At 45.3% G+C, this 19,169-nt stretch overlaps 1 protein-coding gene across 1 annotated transcript in view; it reads left to right on the top strand.

Annotated features, from left to right (window-relative positions):
* The first annotated feature begins 271 nt into the window (after nucleotides 1-271).
* GNAS (GNAS complex locus) overlaps nucleotides 272-19,169 on the top strand; it is a 133,566-nt gene continuing 114,668 nt past the window's right edge. The window contains exon 1 of the mRNA XM_053992627.1: nucleotides 272-563. Coding sequence (XP_053848602.1) covers nucleotides 320-563 — 244 coding nt within the window. The 5' untranslated portion in view covers nucleotides 272-319. The remainder of the gene's footprint in view (nucleotides 564-19,169) is intronic.

Here is a 19,169-nt window from a genome sequence, read left to right as displayed (position 1 = left end):
AGCCCGCAGGTCCCCGCCGGCCCCGGGCGCTGCGGGACGCGACCCCCGCTGCTGGGGGGGGTGGGGGCCGCTCCCCCGCAGGGCCGGCGCTGCGGCGGGGGCCGCTTTCCAGAGAATACGGTAAACATGTCCGCATCACGTGCGGCCGCTCCCGCCGGCCGCGGCGCGGGACCGGCCGGGAGGGCGGGACGGGACGGGACCCGCGCTCCGCCGGCCGAGCGGGGCCGCTTTAAGAGGCCGCCGGGCGCCGCCGCCTCGCCCTGCCCGCCCCGGCGGAGAGCGATGCCCGCGGCGCCGTAGGGCGGGTGGCTCCGGCACCATGGGGCTGTGCTACAGCCTGCGCTCCCGCCTGGCCGCCGCGCACCCCTCCGCGCCCTACGGCAGCCGCGGCGAGCCGGACACCCCCGCGCCGGCGGAGCACGGGGACCCGCAGGTGCGGCACCGGCTGCGGCAGGACCTGGTGGCCAAGGAGCGGGCGGACAAGAAGCGGAGCAAGAGCATCGACAAGACGCTGAAGGCGGAGAAGCGCGAGTACAAGCAGACGCACCGGCTGCTGCTGCTGGGTGAGCGGGGCGGCGCGGTTCGGCCCGGCCCGGCCCGGCCCGGCAGGTGCGGGGCCCGAGGCCGCTGCCGGTGCCCGAGCGGGAGGAGGGGGCGGCGGCCGCGGGGGCACCGGGGCGGGGCGGGCGCGCACGTGGCGGCGGCACCGGGCGGGGGCTCCGGAGGCTCGGCGGGGCTGCGGCAGCGCGGGGGGAACGGGGCCGGGATTTGCCGTGCCCGGCCCGGGGTACCGGGGCTGGGGGGGTTCCGTGCCCGGCCGCGCCGGCTGCCGTGTGCGGTAGGAGCCGATGGCCGGCCCGAGGGAAGGAGCAGCCGCACCCCAGGTGATGCTCGGCGCCAGAACGGGGCTGCGGCCGCCTGTCCCCACGCTGTCCCCACGCTGGCTGCTCACACAGAGCCATGCAGAGGGACCGCGGCAGCAGCAGCGGGGGCGCCTCTCCCGTAAGGAGGAAGCCCGAGTTTTCCGTGTGCGGGAGTGATTTGCCGTTGTCCGCTCCGCCTCCCCGAACGCACAGCGGGGAGATGCAGCCTCTCGGGCTGTGCGGTTCCATCCAGCGCTGCCCCGTGCACCAGCCCTTGTTCCCTGCACGGCAGCTCCTCCCTGCCCTGGTCTGCGCAGGGCTCACGGGCAGGGATGCTCCTGCACGGTGACAGCGCCGGCATTGCCGTCCCGAGGGGTGCCCTATGGAAAGGCATTTTAATTATGCAGTTGTGTGATGTCTGAGCTTGTGTAGTACACGACCCCAACCCAAACAGGCTTAGGAAGTCATGTATTGGCCTTCAGGTAAGTCGAAAGAGGCTGGAAATGTTTCCACTCCTCCGCCTCCCAGTGCAATGCAGGTGGAATACAGGTTACTCTGAGCATTTTGTAATAATAGAGAGTATTATTCATACAGAATAATAAAGAATATTCCAATACTCACAAATAACTTTAGCGCCTCTCATGCTTGGAGTGTGTGTGGTTCTGCAGGGCATAAACAGCAAAATTTGGCCTTCATCTTATTGGTGTGTGTTTGCAGCCTGTAATAGAGAAGCAGAATTTTAAGGAGCTTTAGAAAACAATATTGGACCTTGTTTTATGCATCTTGGTGGTAAAAGTTTCTATTCCAGAAGCAGAGCCTCTTTTGATGTGGTTGCAGCTATACTGATGCAAGTGTGTTCATAAAGGTGTCCCTCCTCCTCATGGGAAGGGGGTTGAGCAACACACGTGGGAAGAGTAAAGCTTGTGTGCTGTGACTGTTGGTAAGGAATCACACCTCTACCCAACGTGCATTCCTTTCAAGCACCCCATACCTGTAGGTGTGTTATCATTTGGTGTTTTAATGTATTTCCAGTTTGTTCTGTAGTGAACAAGTGTGGGAAGGAGGAGCCGTGAGAACTTTTCTTTCTTTGTAGATTAAATAAGTCAGAAAAAAAATCCAACAGCAGGGCTAGTTTTGATGTTCATCTGCAAGCCTTTAAGTCATAAAGGCTATCTGATACAGGCTTCTGTAGGCAGTATTTCAGCTGCCTGGTTTTTAATAAAGAGCTGGGTTTTGCTGCAATGACATTGAACACTGAGTGGGTTGAACAACACATCTGAGTGGTTTAGAGTTGTCTATGGTGAAGCCAACAGAGCTTTCTTTGTCGAAATACTGATTTATAAATCTGATGGATATGAGTCAGTGTTATGCTGGCAGTCGTTTATTACATTTCAGCCTGGAGTTGAATAGCAGGAAGTCACTTTTTGGCCCTCTTGTAAATCTTGGGATGCCTCAGAGACCCATTTCCCTGCTCCTTGCATGGGGACTGTCAGTTTTCCAGTTAGCTTCCTTCCCTCGCTGCTTCTCCCCTGCATCCCACTCTCACTGTTGCTTTGAGGATTTTCTGTTTCTAAACTGGAATATGAAGTTTGGGGTACATTTGGTGATCCTTCATGTACATCAGCAGGTATTGCTGCCACAGCTGAGTGTGTCTGTGCTGAGATTGCTTAGGGGTTGCACAGACAAACTGAGCAGGAGGGTGATGTTCAATGCAGGGGGCAGGAGCATCCAGCTGGGATTTAAAGCTGCAGCTGAATCTTCCTCTAAGGAATGGGTTTAGGGTGGGGAAAAAGTGCAGAGCCAGGAGTGTCTCCTTGCTTGGGCTGAAGCTCAATGGCAAAAGTTGCAGTAGATACTTGGAGTTTCTCACTTGTGTTCCCAGTTTTTAGGCTGACATGCTCCTGTAGGGGTGCATTGCTGGCATGGACAGCAAGGGACTGCCAGCTCTTTCTCTGAGAGTAACAGATTTCAGATGAAAACTGCTCTGATGCTTCAGGTCTGTCCTGTCCCCAAGGCTGAATTATTTGTATCATGTGCTGCAGTAGCTCGTGCACTTCCAAGGGCTGTGCTGGGAATGTGGAATGTTCCTTCCTATGCTGGGCTGTACAGGACACAGGCAGTGCACAAGTCACTGTGCCCGTGCTGTGTGGTTTGGTGTTGGAGTGTGTGTGTAACTTACACATCTGTTACTCAGAGTATCACTGAGTTTATGCTCTTCAGACGCCTGATACTTATGTTCCCACATTGTAGTTCCTTTTTTTGGAAGGACAAGTTCATCATTTTAGCTGTCTGCTCAGGGGTGTGCAGTGCAGTTACTCAGTGGACAGCTTTATGCCGTTCATTGTTTGAGGTTTCTTTAATAATTTTGCAGCCCTTTTTCATCACCAATGCTGTATAAGATAAAATCCCAAGCCCTGGAATGTCTCTTAATTTCAGTAGAGCAAAGATCTTGCATCTGCTCTGTTTTGGAGGCAATAATCTGACTTTGTACTGGCAGCAGGGCAGTGGGAGGTTTTTTGCTTTGTTTTTGTGAAATGCTCAACCAGGTGTAATCTTAGTGGATTTTGTTTAGTGAACTATACAAGTCACAACTTCAAGATTACAATCACTGTTATGTTGGCAGCATAGTGTAAGTTCAGGGATACCACTGGGAATAGGAGGTGATTTTTCATTGCATGGGGTTGTTTTCTTGTTGGAGAACAATCCTGGCTCTAAAAGTGAAAGTGTGTGGTTATCGGGGAAAAGACTTTAAACTTTGTCATAAAACAATTCTATTACCCGTGTGCTTTCTTCTTACTTGTGACAGTAATGTGGGGTTTCTTTTTTTTTTTTTTTTTTTTTTTTTTTTTTTCTTTTAGACTTGAAAGTATGAATCTGGTTTGCTATAAGAGAGTGAACTTGAGCTGGTCCCCTCTCAGTGCTTTGCCAATCTCTGTGTACTTGGCTTTTTCACTCTCTGTCTGAACTTTTGCCTGTGTAAAAAGTACTTGTAGCTTATTCCCATCTTGAAAAGGAACTGCAGATAGCAATATATGAATAGAGATCTATGCACTTGTCACCCTAAATATTTATATTAAACTACAGCTTATAAATAACAACCATTCTGAATCTTCCCTACATCAGTGCTTAAGTAAAAATGGTTTTAACAGAAATATTTATGCTCGTGCAAATATGAATATAGGGTATGCAAATGGGAAGTTTTTATGTGGAAATATATTATATAAAAGAAAAACACACTTTAAAAAGCTGGGAAATAGCAGCGTGAAGACTGACCACAGTCACCCTCTCTGTGTGTGCTGCATGGTGAGCCCCTGCCTGCCATATAATTAAAGACTGTTTTGTATGGTTTACATTGTATTTTCTTCCACAGAGCTGGTACTCCATTCAGGGCACAAGATGGATGTTGTGTAGTGAATGGGCAGCTATTCAATATTCTTATCCTCCTCATACAATGTGTCACCCTGTGCCTCATTTGCGATGCTCTGTCCATACCCTGTGCTGAATAAAGAACTGTTGAGCTCCTCATGCTGTAGCACTGATCACTGCAGGGACTGAATGCTTCACAAATGTCAGTGCATGGCACTGCTGTGAAATGAGGTGGTATCCTCCTCCTTTTGTGGATGCTGGAGGGGGAAATGCCACCAAAGACTAAAGCTGAAATTGTCCAAAGGCACCACTGATTTTATATGCCCTGTCACTAATTTTAATCCATAGTACCCAACTTCTTCTGGTTTTTTTTGGTTTTTTTCGTAAATACTTTCTGTAATTAGATCATAGACCTCATTGTTGTGAACACTCAGCACTTTTACAAAGGGAGTTTTAGGTGCTCTAAGTGCAGCCCAGGAGTGAGAAGCACAGCTGGTTATCCCTGGTGGAAGCTGTGTGCTGCTCTGCTGGTCAGGGCAGCTCTGGAGCACACTGAAGCTGGCCTGGTTCTCCAGGGCAGCATGTAATGGCAGATCCCACAAAATATCCCTTCTTGACAAAATTCCATCTTGTTGACAAGATTTTCATTCACTTGCACCCAGTTTGTTTCTTGTGCCCCATGTGTTATGAGCTGCAAGAGAGGGCACACACCCTGCTGAAAAGCACGTTATCCTTATCAGAAGATCATGTAAAAGATGTACAGGACAAAATAGACTAAAAATGTAGAGGAATCTTTATCTTGGTGCTTCCTAATTCTCAGGAACAATATTTTTCACGCTAAACATCTTATACCAAATTTCCCCTTTAAGAAAAGCAGGAATAGGACAAAAAAATCCTAGGGAATGCCTGTGCTGTGTGTATCTTGTAGCAGGCTGCACACTGTGATACCAGCTGGAGAGGCAGCAGTGTGCACTTCCCCAAATGGACTGTCTTTAGTGGTGAAGGAATTACAATATTTTCCAATAGGGCTCCCAAAAATAACCAGATACTACAAGAACACTTGGACATGGGAATCTCTGTGGTTTCCATCTGCCCAGTACTTCCCAGTGACAGTCCTGCTGTGGACAGCAAGGAGGTGGAATGCTAATTATGGATCTTCCTTTGCAATGAGGAGCCTGGGCAAGAGGAGTCCTACTCAGTTCCCACTGCTGTATCCAAAATGTGATGCCTTTTCAGTCGGCAAATGGAGATCTTCTGGTTTGGAATATGTTCACCCCAAACAAAAATAACTGGGAAGCTTTGCAAACTTTAAGAAAGCTTTACCCAGTGTGCAAGCAATGCTGGCTGCAGCTGTAATGTGATTTGTGATTGTTTGCTGAATCTCAGAACAACTTAATGTCCTCAGCAGTGGCACCTCTATGCTTTAGATCCTTGGTAAAGTAATTTCTCTCCTGCTCTCATTTTAAATTTCATAAGAAGGGGAGAGGCAAGCCACTTCTCATGTCCTGCTTTTTGTTCTGTTTTGTTTTGGTTGGTTTGGTTTTAATTTGTTTTTTTTTTTTTTTTTTTTTTTTTCTTCCTTGAGAGCTCCTGATAGTGACTTTCTTCCACATAAACAAAAAGATCATTAGCCTCAGGCAGACACATGGTGTGGAGAGCTCCAGCCAGCATATCTGAAGTTTGGCAAAGTTTGAGCTGCTTCAAATGGGGTCTGGCAGTGGAAGGTGTCTGAAAAGCTGGAGCTGCACTGCTCTGAGTGTGTGAGGATGGAGGGCTGCTAATGGATGGCAGTGCTGTGAGAGGCAACGTGAATGTTCTCTACAGGGATCTGAACTGCAAACTAATGTCTTTCACAGTTGTAGCTAATGCTGAAGGGATGCTCTGTGTATGTGTAAGCATGAATTTTTGTGGGAAAGGGTTGAGGAATCTGAAGGATCCCCTGATCCCCAGGACCAGCCGTGCCTGTGCAGCCACACAGCAGCACAAATGTACAGAGTTTCTCCCTTTCCCCAGCAGAGATGCCATCTCTGTGTGGTGGTGATCTGTTTTTTCACTCATTAAATGCCTGGTGGCATAAAGATGACCATCCATCACTCTAGAGAGGTGCATTCATCTGTAGCCATGGATCCAATTTCAGGGTTATCTGAGAATTTTTATTTTTAAAGCTCAAACTCCACCCCAACAGTGCTCTCTTTTTGACTTGACTTTTTTGAGCTTTTGATCCTGTTGCTTGGTCAGTACCATCTGCTGCCAGAGCAGGCAAAATGTCTTGCTTGCTTCTGTGCAGCTGTTGGCATTATTCTCCACTGGGACATCTTAAATTGAACTGTCTCCTGTGCAAGGGCTTCCCTGGAGGAAAAGCCTCGAGGAGTGCAATTAATTACATGCAGTTCTTCCCTGGCTCCCTTAAATTTGGGAGTGTCCTTATTCACAAATATGCATGATTTCATTGAATTTCCTCCTAATTGCCACAATTTAAAAATGTCAGGAAAAGAGCTTGGCAATTCCCTGGTGTGAGGACAACTCAGATGCTTTTCATGAGAAAGCTCAGTTACCAGGCATATAAATCCATGATGGTTTCAATATTCAGACCTGAAGAATGTGTCTTAGAAGAGAAGTTGAACTCCATGACTTATTCTTATTGTTCCCCTGCTCAGTGAAGCATTTGAGAACCAAGCCATGCAAGCTTTATAAATAGCTCAGCCAAAATTTTCTTTACTTCCTCTAATGTGTTCCCTCTGCAAAGAAAACCCACAGTGTCTGTGTCTGGGCAGCATTTTAAAAGATCTGTATGTCACTAAGAGGGCAGAAAAGTTGATGGGTATTCTCTACATCTGAGGGATGTAGAGGGATGGCAGCAGGTGTCACACAGATGTCAGAAGTTGATATTTTTATTTTGCCAAGTGAAGGAAGGAGATGCTGAGGAGGATGGGTTGGTTGCTAGCATGGAATAAGTTGCAGTTTTACAGTCTACAGTCTTGCCCTGTTTAGCCACTTCTGTTTCAGTGTTTTGGAAGAGGGAACAAGCGCTGTCACAGTTGTGCTTCCTCTGCATTATGTTACAGGAGGCTTAAACCCAAATAAGTTGCTTTTATAATGTAATTCTTGCATTTTGAGAACATTCCTTTGACTTTGGAATCAGTCACATCTTGCCCTTGTGCTGTTTCTGACTGCTCAGGCTGCCTTGCAGAGCAGCTTGTGAGGTGTGTGCTGCTCCCTTGGCAGCCAGAAACCCGAGCCTCAGCTGTAAATTGTTCCTATCACATTGCAGAGATTTTAGATTTCACTGATACCCTGGAACAGTTCGGATCATGGGCTTGCTGCTGGTGAATGTGTGCTGTGTGCCAGCCCCTGCAGGGACCAAAGCCTGGAGGAAGGGGTTCTCCAGGCTTTAGTCCTTTCTGACTCTTCAGTTTTGGCTACAGCGCTTTGAGTGGGACACCAACAGCTGGGCAATCCTGTCAGGCACTTTGCTGGAGATGATGAGCTGTGCTGGCTTCTTGGTGGAGGTGACAAACACATCTGGGGCCACGTGCCCTGGAGAGCAGAGCCTGGAGTGGAAATCAGCAGCTTGTCTGTCCCCTGGCTCTCCCAGAACGTGGGTGCTCTGCTCCCTGGGACACACAGCACTTGGGCTGTGCCTGCTTGGCACCTCTGATGGGGAGATGCTGCTGCAGAAATGAGGGGAAAAAAGGCACTTTTTAGAGTTTAACCTCCTCTTTCTCTGTGTCCATCCTCATTGCACGTACACCACCTCTTCCTCTTTCCTACCCCATCCCCCACTGAACACAATTTTTAGTTTGTGGGCTGTATTTGTTTGGATTTGCATTTTTCTTGGTTGTTTTTCATGCTGAAATCTCAGGATCACTGGTTAGCTGGGAGGTTTTCTGGAGCATGGAGGGATTTGTGTGACTGGGACTTAACATGGGGAGGAAATGTAGATACTGAGGAGAAGGGCATGGTGTTGTGAGCTGAAAATTTGCATTCAGATGTTTTGGGTTTTTTATAAATACCAGTTAAAACTCTCTGCTTAGAAGAAAAATACTCTGTGAAATACTGTCCTGATGCTTTCCCTGCCTTACCTCCCCACAGGAAATTCACAATTCGATACAACTGATTTTTCTCTGCTGATGAGAAGCATGGAACAAATTCCTTTTAGACTGTAAAAGATATTTTCTCCCCTGGTCCCTTAACACTACCTGTGCTCTCATTTCTCCCAGCCTCTGTGAAGTTCAGCCTCATCTGTAGCATTTTGTGGTTTTAGGTGGTGAGTGATGCAGGACTTCACTTGCTCCTATTTCAGAAGAATATGTATTTGTTTTTAACAGCACTTCAGATATTCACATGGAAAACATTTCTTCTCATATGTTTTCCCCAAACAAAAATAAACATGAAATTTGAGTGGGTAGTTCTTAAACATGTATATATCCTTGTGATTCCAATGGGATTACTCATGTGAGCAAGGGCAGTGTCCACTGTCCCCTCAGTCACCTGTGTGCTGCCATCCCACCTGGACACTCCATCCCCGGGACACACCTTGAAACTGGGTGTAACCACTTGAGTGCAGAACCAGCCAATGTAGGCTGAATATCACTATCAAGCCCAAATGGGAGTTTTATGGTACAAAGGAATTTAAGAAAACATTATTTGAAACTTTGTTTGCTATTTAATTATTCTGCATTAGGAGGTTTGAGAATCTGTTGCTTCTAAGCAAAATCTAAATACTGCAAAAGTATTTAGTCTTCAGGATTATTCTGGGAGGGGGCTGAGGAAAGGCCTGATAAGTTATGTACTTGACCACATGTAGTTAAAAATATTATTTGGAATATAAACTTCCTTGTCTGAAGACCATCTTTATGCACGAAGTCAAAAAGCACAAAAAGCAGTTCTCCTCCTGGCCTCCATAAGTATACCTTAATGCTGCTGAATCCTGGAAATTATGCAGGGCATGCTTTTTAAATGTTGATTTTGACTTCTTGCCTGGGACCAAGTGTAAAGTCTTTCCAAGGAAATACTTAGAAGACTTGCAATGAAACCCAAAAGCTGCTGCCAAACTTTAGTTTTTAGAAAGGGATAGGGGGCAATCCAGCCTGTTAAAAACTTCCAGTTGTTTGTAATTAAATCCACTTCTTCTGTGCACAATAAACATATACTTAGAAAAAGATCATTTTACATAATACTTATGTGGTTTAGTGCTGCTTTTCAGCTGCTAAAAATCAAGCAGTAGGTTTGCTGGTTTTGTCTGGGAAGGTTGCTGAGAGCTGGGAAGCCAGGGCTGATGCAGCTGTGCCACTGCAGTGGCAGGGATCCATGTATCCAGTGGTGACACGCAGAGCGAGCCAGGGAATCCTTTTCTCATCGTGAACCATCTTTCCCACTAGTTCAAGTCTGTTTTGGATTGACAGGGATGGGAATGAAGAGGAGATAAAAATATCCCGTCCGCACGTCCCTCCGCGGCAGCAGCAGCACTGCTGGTGGCTTTGGTGGAAACTCTGGGCTTGCAGGAACTTCTCATCACTTTGGGGGCTGGCAGGAGGCAGGACCACCAAATCCTCACCCCCCCTGAGCTTGGTGTGCCACGGTTCATTCGAGATTGTTTCAAATCCACTGCCATCATTCGTCTGGAGGATGGGACTTGTAGGGTGAGGGGGACAGCCTGAGTGTGAGTTTATCCAAGAGATAAATTTTATATTCACTCTTGACAAGAGAGGGGATTTTTTTTCCAGGATGGCACAGAGAAATTGTCAGTTTTTACTGGGCAGGTTGCAGGAACTGTTGGGTGCTGTGATGGAGAGTACACAAGGCATAGAAAGAGCAGAGAGGAGCAGCTTAGAGGTATTATCTCATAAGTGACATAAGAAAAACTATGAAGCCTTGTAGAGCAGATTTGTTAGGATTTGAGATGAAAATCCCTGTTGCTTGCTGAGATTATCCCCCAGCATATGGCAGGGAATGTAACAGAGAGATAGAATTAGCTGCTAATGATCTGGACACCTCTTGGAAACAGATGTTTGTAGTCCTGTATAACTGCTTGCTATTTTGTTTGTCCAAAGTCTGGATTACTCAACAACAGGCCTGGCATGGTATTAGAATGCTTGCTGTCTTCATTTCCCACTCATCTCACTCAGCACAGATCACCTCTTTCTTAGCAATACTGCTGGAGTAATCCAGTGTGAAATTGGGATGGAGAATGAGGGAAATGGCTCACGGCAGTGCCAGCAGATGGAGTTAGCCAAGGGCCAGGGAGTGCTGGGGAAGCTGCAGCCATCTCCTTGGGCAACCCAGGACATCTCCATGGCACTGTGGCACTGCCCCGCTGCTATTGCGTGGGCAGTGTTCATCTGGGGTTTCTTGAGAAGATGAGTTTTTGATAGATCTCTATGGCAAATGATGCTGCAGTTGAGGAGGAGATTGCTCAGACTCAGTGCTGCTGCATAGGCAAGCACCTGATGTAAAAAAAAAGCCCTGGGTTATACATTTTGGTAGTTTTGGTACCCCCTTATTCACCCCGACTTTGAGCTGTTGTCAATGAATACCTGACTTGCCCTCACCGTTGTTTAAGGCACCGAAGTTTCCAACTCAGGGATGTAATTCCCATAATTTCTCTTTGGGATCTCTTAATTTACTTGTGTTATTTGAGCCATCAGCTCTATAACGCTCTTGCTATGCTTAAATTTCTTTACATTTAAAAAAATGCTTCCTAAGTTACTTTTCTTAATTTACATTATTGGAAGGCATCTTCTTGGAGCTGGAAAACTTTATTAAGGTGGGGGAAAAATTTGTTAGGTGTCAGTTCAGCTCATCTATTTTTCACCATTTCCTTCATGTTAAACTTGCTTTTGGACTTTATCTTTTACAGTAAAAGCAAGACCTTAACCTCAGCTTCTCTTTCTAAGTTAGATTCTTTTGACCTGGCGTCATCTTTGTTACAAGGCTTCACACACTGCAGTACAATAATATTTTTCTTGTGGTGCAATGAACAGTGCTGCAGACGCTGTTCCAGATGGGGTTATTTTTTCTCTAAATTAGCAACTGCCTTAATAGATATTTTCCGTGGCTTCCAAACTGTGTGGTGTTGCTTGAACTAAAATGTAATTCCACTGAGAGGTTTCAAGCCCAGCTTTTGCAGGGCTTCCAGAAATAATTTTTTTTAAAAAGTATTTGTACAGTTGTAACGAGTTTGCTAGCATGTTGTGCTTGCATGTTGCAGTTGTGCCTTTAGACTTAGATGGAAAATCTGAATACTATCTGGTGTATTATTCTCAAAGAACAGCCTTTTCATGCAGGCTACCGTATTAATGTAAGGGTTAAACTATGGCAAATGTATTTTGAAACAACTGGAATATTTCTTTGCATCAAAAGCAAAAAGCCCAGTTCTCTGCCTCCAGAAATAACTTGTAAAGCTTCACCTCAGACTGGTTAATTTTCTGTCATTGTAAAATAATCATTTGAGATTGCAATTTTAATGTGAACAGCTTGCTTCTGATTACTTGAAACCTCCGTGGAGGAGTGTAGAGGATTCTTACACAAATAAAATGTGATGTGGACTGGTGAAATCCTTGGTGGTGGCTGCTCTAGCAGGACATGAGTGGACTCTCAGGAGCATTCCTTTGAGTATTTCTTTGCCACAGACAAACATGGAAAATGCGGGAAATAATAAAAAAAACACCAGGACATAGTACAAGCCTTAGGATCACAGATACTTTTCAGGATACCAGTTTCTAAATAGGTGAATTTATTCCAGAGAAATTCTAATATTTTTGTTGGTTATTCAGCCAATGTCATTAGCATGGCCAATAGCAAACTATTAAATTTAAACTGTGCTGTTTCTAAGTCTTTTAAGATTACAGGATCTGTAATTGCTTTTGAGATGGAGAGTTTGTAGCTCAGTCCCATATTCTTTTCGTAGCTCATTGCCCCTCCTGGTTCTCTTGAGCCACCAGCACACTCAATCATTCCTTGTGCTAGGCAGGATTTTTTTTTTTAATGCCAAAACCACAAGGACTGTTCCAATTTTCTTACAGTTTCATCAAGTGAAAGGCCCTGAATCACCTTCAGGCCTTGCCCTGGCGCGTTGTGCTTTTGAGGGTGGGCCACATTCCATGAACAGCCTGGCGCTGGATAAGGTGCAAAAGGGACAGCAAAAGGCACTGGGCAAGCCCTGGGTGTGAGCAAGAGCAGCCCTTTGTGTTTGTGCGTTTGGGATGGAGCACGGACTGTGCTGGAGCGCGGAGGTGGCTCGTCCCTTCGCACCGGACGCCTGGGAGATGCTGCTGGAGCTTTTGTGCTTGAGGAGAGAAAGTGGGATTTTTGTACAGCTAAAGCTGTGCTGGGGGGTGGGAGAGATCCCTGCCAGCTCCCCATGGGAACAGGGCTGGGAGGGCATGAATTTGTTAGGTCTGTGGGGACAGTTTGGTTCAGTGGAGCTCTCCTGTGAAGATGTCACAAGAAGAGTGCGTGCCTTGGCCGTTAGGAATTTGTCCACGCTGCATTATTAGAAGAGATTCCTAATTTATGTTTTTTAATTTTATCCTCCACCTGCATCCTACTATGCATAGAGAAAGCCTTGCTTCTGTGACCTGGGAAGCAGCAATTTTCCAGTGCTTCCCAAAATTTCCTCCAGAAAGGGATTATGTCACATCTGACCCAGATGCTTATGGAAAACAGTGTGTCTCAGCACAGTGAGTTCTGGGAGGGACCCTCACACTCAGGAGCTGATCACAGCAGTGAGGACAGCGTTGGGGGAACAGAGCTTTTCCTTGGATTAACTCAAGGGACAGTCAAACACTTTGACTGGCTTGGCTCTATTTCCAAGCTGGACCTTCTTATTTCTCAAGTGGGAGTAGTGTCCCTGGACACTCTGAAACTGCCAATATTTTTCCTCCTCCTGTCCTTTGATTAAGGACTTGTTTGTTGACACTTCAGTGGGTTGTGGTTCTGATGACAGCAGCCCTTGTGTCAACCAAGACAGAGCTGCTCACTGTTAATAGTTCCTGGCTTTGTCTCTGCTTCCTAGATGTGGTCAGATAGAGGTTCTAATGGTCTCCCAAGCTGTAAGTAGGGATAATTCTCAGTAGAAAATTCAATTCAGTGAATTTTTGCATTTCTCCTTTGCATATATGTGGACCAGACAGAAGAACAATGACAAAGCTATGCAGATCTCAAAGCTAATTTTAATATTCTGCCTGAAAAAGCAGACGTGTAGCATGAAACAGAAGGGTCCTATTTGCTCAATAAATGTTTAAAAAGTTAGTTCTGTACATATTTCAAGATAGCTTTCCAATGGAAGATAAGTGACTGAACCTACCATGGTAGTGTTTCCAGTGAACAAAATGTGGTGTAAAGTTCAGATTTACGTTTCCTATTCTAGCTTAGAGGGTTTCATCTTAAAGGAGTTTTAATAGGTGCCAAATGCTCTCAATATCTGTCAAGGTCAATTATAGATGAGATTTTTTTTTTTCTATTTTTTTCATGGAGCAGGAAACATGAAGCATCTTATTGGAATTGTTCCTAGAAGGTTTGAACTTTGCAGATGTGTGAGGTTTTCATATATCGTGGTAAAATGCTAAATCTGAAGCTCAGCAATTTACTCTGCTGGCTGTTAACAGAAGATTCCAGCTGGTGCTGGGTCGGCAGGAAAAGAGATGAGATTCAAAGATTTCCATCCCTGCCAAATGGAGATGTCCTGGTGGGTAACTGGTCCCAGAGGAAAGGTGTAGGAGCAGCAATGTTGGGGCCTTGCTGAAATTGCTTTGGCACATGTTTAGCCCTGGATCCTGGCTTTATTAACCCTGGCTTTAGCTCGAGGTTCTGTTACTCTCTCTTAGTGCAAAGGAGAAATCTCCACCAGATAGATGTGAGGTGAAAATCAAACCAAAGTTTCCTTGGCAAAAATACCAAAATCAAATGATCAAAAATCAATGATCTTTGGCAAAGAATGAAATACAACATTTAATTCAACATAAAGCCACTTATCATAGCATTACTTAGCATTAATTTAGCATTTACTTAGCACAAACTTAGCCCAACCAAGAAAAACCTTTCAACCTATGACAGCTTGGCCATCGGGCTGCTGCTGTCCCAAGGCCCCTCAATCTGTCTCAAGGGCTTCAGCAAGTCAGAACTCAAGGGTAGAATATGCTGCTCTGATTTCCAGCTGTAAACACAGAGATCATGTCACAGCTAGAACTGTTAAAGTTGGTCGTGCCCTGTTTGTATTACTTGGTTTTTTAAGCATAACTCTTCACTACCACAGAGCGCTGTAGCAGAAAGGATTCGTTCATTTGCAGATAAAGTGCTGAGTTACTCTGTGCTGTGTTCTTTGTTTTCTTATCTTTTCTTGACAAATGTCAGCTTTAGGGCATCTTTTTTTGATTGCTTTCCCTTTATTAACATTGTCCCTGCCTTTTTACACTTGGAGGTGGTTTTTGACAGATAAGCAGTACTTAATATATTTTTGTAAGACTGATGCTGTAGTTGTCCCTAATCTTTGGCAGAGCAGTTATATATATTCTTGGATGTGCTGTCCAGCACACCTCCTTTACCATACTTCTGTTTTCTCAAATTTAAACTCAGACTTTTTCTGAAACACTGTCAATGGAATTTTAAAATATTATACTGTTAAGGGCACAGAACACTGTTATAAAATGATGGAGAAATACAGTGCTGCAGAAATATCAAAACAGATTGTGAAAGGTCTTTTCTGTTGTCACTGTTTCCCTTTACTCTTTCTCTGTTAAGCAGTCAGCATTGATCAAAGTTAGAAGTCCTAGTTCACCCCCAGTATTTTTTTTTTGAGAAAAATCATGTAACTCCTGCAATGAAAAATATTGAGAGTGCCAGTGAAAACTGAGAAAGAATAAAATACCGAAGTCATATAATAAAAAAAAAAGGATGTTATCAAATGTGTTTCATTGGCAAAACTTTTGAACAGAGTTTTCTCAGACTGGCAAGTTGTAACTTCACTCAAAAAAGACCTTTCCCTCCAGCTTGTTGGACATTGGAGCAGGAAAAAAAAATAGGGGGCTAATTACACTAGTTCAGAAAGAGCTGAGACATTACTATAACCCATGGAGAAAATAGTCCATGACCCATCCGTGGAGGCAGACATGTGCTGGGGGGTAGAATCTCAAGAAAACAATCCCCAACTGGAGGGGACCTTGGAGCTGGCACTGAGCATCCCAAACTGCATCAGCATCCTGCAGGACCTGACTCCTGAAGGAAGGAATGTGGGAAGGAAGGATGCAGTGGAGAATGCAGCAGGTGGAAGGTGCAGGAGGGGTGTGGGTTTATTCATGAGGGCCAAGAAGCCCTTGCAGGGAGGATGCTATTAAAGACCAGGGAAAATAGAGCAAAACAGGGTAATCAACATGGCCATAAAGAACTACAGCAGCTCATGTGTCCCTTCCAAGAGAGATGGGCACTTACATCTTCATCCCAAATTTTCTTTTTGTTTAGTTCCATGAACACATATGCTTTCTCACACTTTATCATTTAACCTAAAGCAAGGAAATTAAAAAAAAAATAAATTCCAAATGAAGCTGTTGTTGTGTCATCCTTCCACTTTATCACTTTGTGCAAATACTTGAAGGCATAACTAGGTGCTAACCTTGAATGTTTAATGTTAGGACTAATTTCTGCTCATTGTTTACCAAAATAGGACCACTGTGTAACAGCAATAATGTGAGTGTCAACACCAGGCAGTGACATTTTAACAGAAGGTTTGAGTTCATAATAATACCAAGTCAAGGTTTTTAGGGTGAGTTAAATTTACTGCAGCAGCGCCCTCAAGTGCTGTGACACTTCCTAGGCCTGATGGTGTCTGTCCCATGGGACACTGTCATGTGCTGGGGCTTGATTCTTCAGCACATTTAGCCCTGTAAGAGCATGTAAATTATTTCGGTGGAATTTTGAGTGCTCACACAAATCTGTGACACTATTTAATACCAGAGTGAAGGGAAGGGTGCTGGTTTGGGAGTTTCCCCTTTAATTGCTCTCTGATAAGAAAGGTGCTTTCAGCTTGGTTGGAAGTGATGGTGGAAGGAGACCTGAGCAGAGAAGCTTTCTTCAGACAGGTCAGCCATGGGCCAGGTCCTGCAGGATGCTGATCTGGAGTCTGTGATTCTGGGTGCCAGCAGAGCCCAGTGCACAGCTTAATCAACTGCTCTGCTGCTTCCATGGCCTTTTCTTAGTCTAGGCTCCAGAGAGAGAGGAGCAGAGTTTTCTCCAGTCTGACTCATTACCTAAACAGAAAATTTAGGATTTAGGCATAGTATCCACTCTCCTTTGCTACTGAGGGAACTGTGTCTGGTAGGCTGGGGATTTTACCAGCACACTATTGGTGTATGGTATAAACTGTATGGACAGAATGATGTCAGCATAAAACAACTGTGGTCTGCTAGAGGTGTTACACATCCTAAACATACATTATTATGGTTGTGCAAGGAGCCTTCAGGCCCTGGACTCGCTGGACTGTGTCTTTGCCAGCAGAATTGCAGCTCTCCTTGAGGCAGCTGCTGGAGGGAGGGAGCCCTGGTTGCACTCACTCCTCAACTTGTGAGTAATGAAGCCCCAGTGGCTCCTAGAATTGCAGCATGTCTCTCAGCTCTCTGACAAAGCTGTCTGTGTGATTTCCTCCGTTCTCCAGAGTTCCCTTCTCTTGAGCTCTCCACCTCATGTCTCCCAGCACTCTGATCAAAGTAGGTCAAGTCAGCTTTGTTCAAAAGCAGAATTGCCAAGTGATGCTGCTGTGTCTGGAGAAACAAATTCAGCCTAAGGGAATGAATCCATGGGGGTAATGCAATCACAGAACCTAATTACCTGTATCCACAAAATGAACATCTGAGGCATTGCTCAGAACAGAAGGCATCACTTGCAACTCTCCCTGTGTAAAAGTAATGCCCTTTCCTCCTAATTATTAAGGAGTATTTTTGTAAAGATACTTCAAAGTCTTTATTTTGTATTCCTAGCATATACTATTCAAATGTGTGTTCTGTAGTGTCCTTTTGTGTGGGTTTCTCTGGATTCAGAGGGAATAGCAATTGCAATAGTGATAGCAATCTGTGGAATGAGGAATTGCAACATTTGGGCCATACCTACTCCTTATATTTTAGTCTTGAATGAGTCTTTCTAGAATAAAACGGGAAGAAAAGGTCAGAGGGAAGAGAATTTAGAAATCATTCAATTGTTTGACTCATGAAAAAAATAGTGACACATCTTTAAAATAAACAAATACAAAGGTCAGTGGCCTGAAATTCAGTAGCCCAGGGCTTTTTTTGGCCATTTAAACAAGGAAGTTCTAAAGGCTTTGGCCCAAGTGTTTCTCTCTGCTGTACAAGAGGGAGTTTCACACAGCTCCTTCCTAAGGTGACTGCAGGCTGGTTTTGATTGGCACAAAGGAAAAAGGATGGCTTTTCTTTTGCTGGGAGTTTTATCACCCTGCAGCAGTGCTGTGAAGAGTTGATTACTGGATTCAGTCCCAGTTACAGCTCCCTCAGTGCTCCCTGCTGCAGGCTGGAGGAGATTTACTAAAGGTACACTCCTCTCCAGGTGAGACATCCAGCAGGCTCCTTAGGTATTTTGGGCCAGAATACAGGGGCAGTGCGTGAAATACTGTATTTTAGATACATCACACCCTGTATCACAGTATTGCAGGGACAACTTGCATTGTCCCTTTGTTCTCTTTACACCTCTACCATTGCACTCCAAAAAGGAGCGAGGAAAAGAAAAGGGGGGGGGGGGGGGAAACCCCAAAAATGCAAAACCAGAACGTGAGAAAAAAAAGGAAGCGGCGTTATTTGTCAAAGCTTCAAGGGGAACATGACCAGGGAATTTGGTTTTGCTGACAGAAGAGGGGGCCAAAGCTGCAAGGACTCAGGGTGGGTTTCAGGTTAAAAAAGGAAGACGGTGACAATGGGAAGGAGCCAGGGAAGTGAAGGAGCAGAGTGAAGGGCTGAGCACTCTGGGTGCGTGGGAGAAGCCTCTCCCAGGCAGTGTTGTGGGTGTGAGACTGGGGTCAGCCTGCCCACGGGAGCTGGGGCTGTGCCTGCCCAGCTTGGGCTACGGCTGCCACTGTCCTCTGGCTACAGTTCTGACATCTGCAATGGGTTATTGTTTGGGGTGAAAAAAAGTATGTTGAGCTATACTTTGCTTTAATAATAATATCAATTTCTATAACGTTACTGTGCAGGCATTTACTCATAGCTTGGGTGAAGTTGTATTTTTTTTTTGTCTCTGTCTTGCTCTTGCTTTTCAAACTCAGGGCATAGCGCTTCCATGGCTAATTCAGGTCTTCTGGAGAGATTTGCACTCTCTGCCTAGTTGGAAAGTACCCCCAGCCCTGGGCTGAACTCTTGATAAGAAAAATATTTTGCAGAGCAGCTGTGGCAAGGCAGCTTTGTCCAGGGATGCTTCCATCCTCCTGTGCCTCTGCATGCATGTTTGGCTGTCATTCTGCAACAGCTTGGTGATGGCTAAACGGGAGGATAATCAGGATTTCTTGCAAACACAGAGTTACAGCACTGATAGCAATGTGGCAGCAAAGTTTCCGTTTCCCTGCTTAAAGCATCTGCTCCCAGAAAAGCATTTGCAGAACCACTGCTGCATTCTCCTATTAATGACTTTCAGGATCATGGTTTTCAGTGATTTTTGCTTCTAGTCTTTCTGAAAGCAGCCTGCAAATGGCACTTGATTCCTAATGTCACATCATGGGAGATGGTTAGTCTGAACCCCTGCCTCTAGCAGGCATCTAAAAGCGAATGACAATTGGTAAAAATCTGTATATTATAATAAAAAAATTATAATGCATACAAGGAGCACAGCTCCAAGAATTCTGACCAGCCTGCTGCATGTCTGGTTTGGTGATATGTAAAATTTTGGACAGGCAGTGGTACACATGGACAGTTTTTGTTCCTGTATAAACAAAGCATGTGAGTGCATACG

This window comes from Vidua macroura, chromosome 17 (assembly GCF_024509145.1).
Source record: "Vidua macroura isolate BioBank_ID:100142 chromosome 17, ASM2450914v1, whole genome shotgun sequence".
Classification (NCBI taxonomy): Eukaryota; Metazoa; Chordata; class Aves; order Passeriformes; family Viduidae; genus Vidua; species Vidua macroura.
The sequence above is the reverse complement of the archived record's forward strand: the minus strand, read 5'-3'. Positions and strand labels throughout refer to the sequence as shown.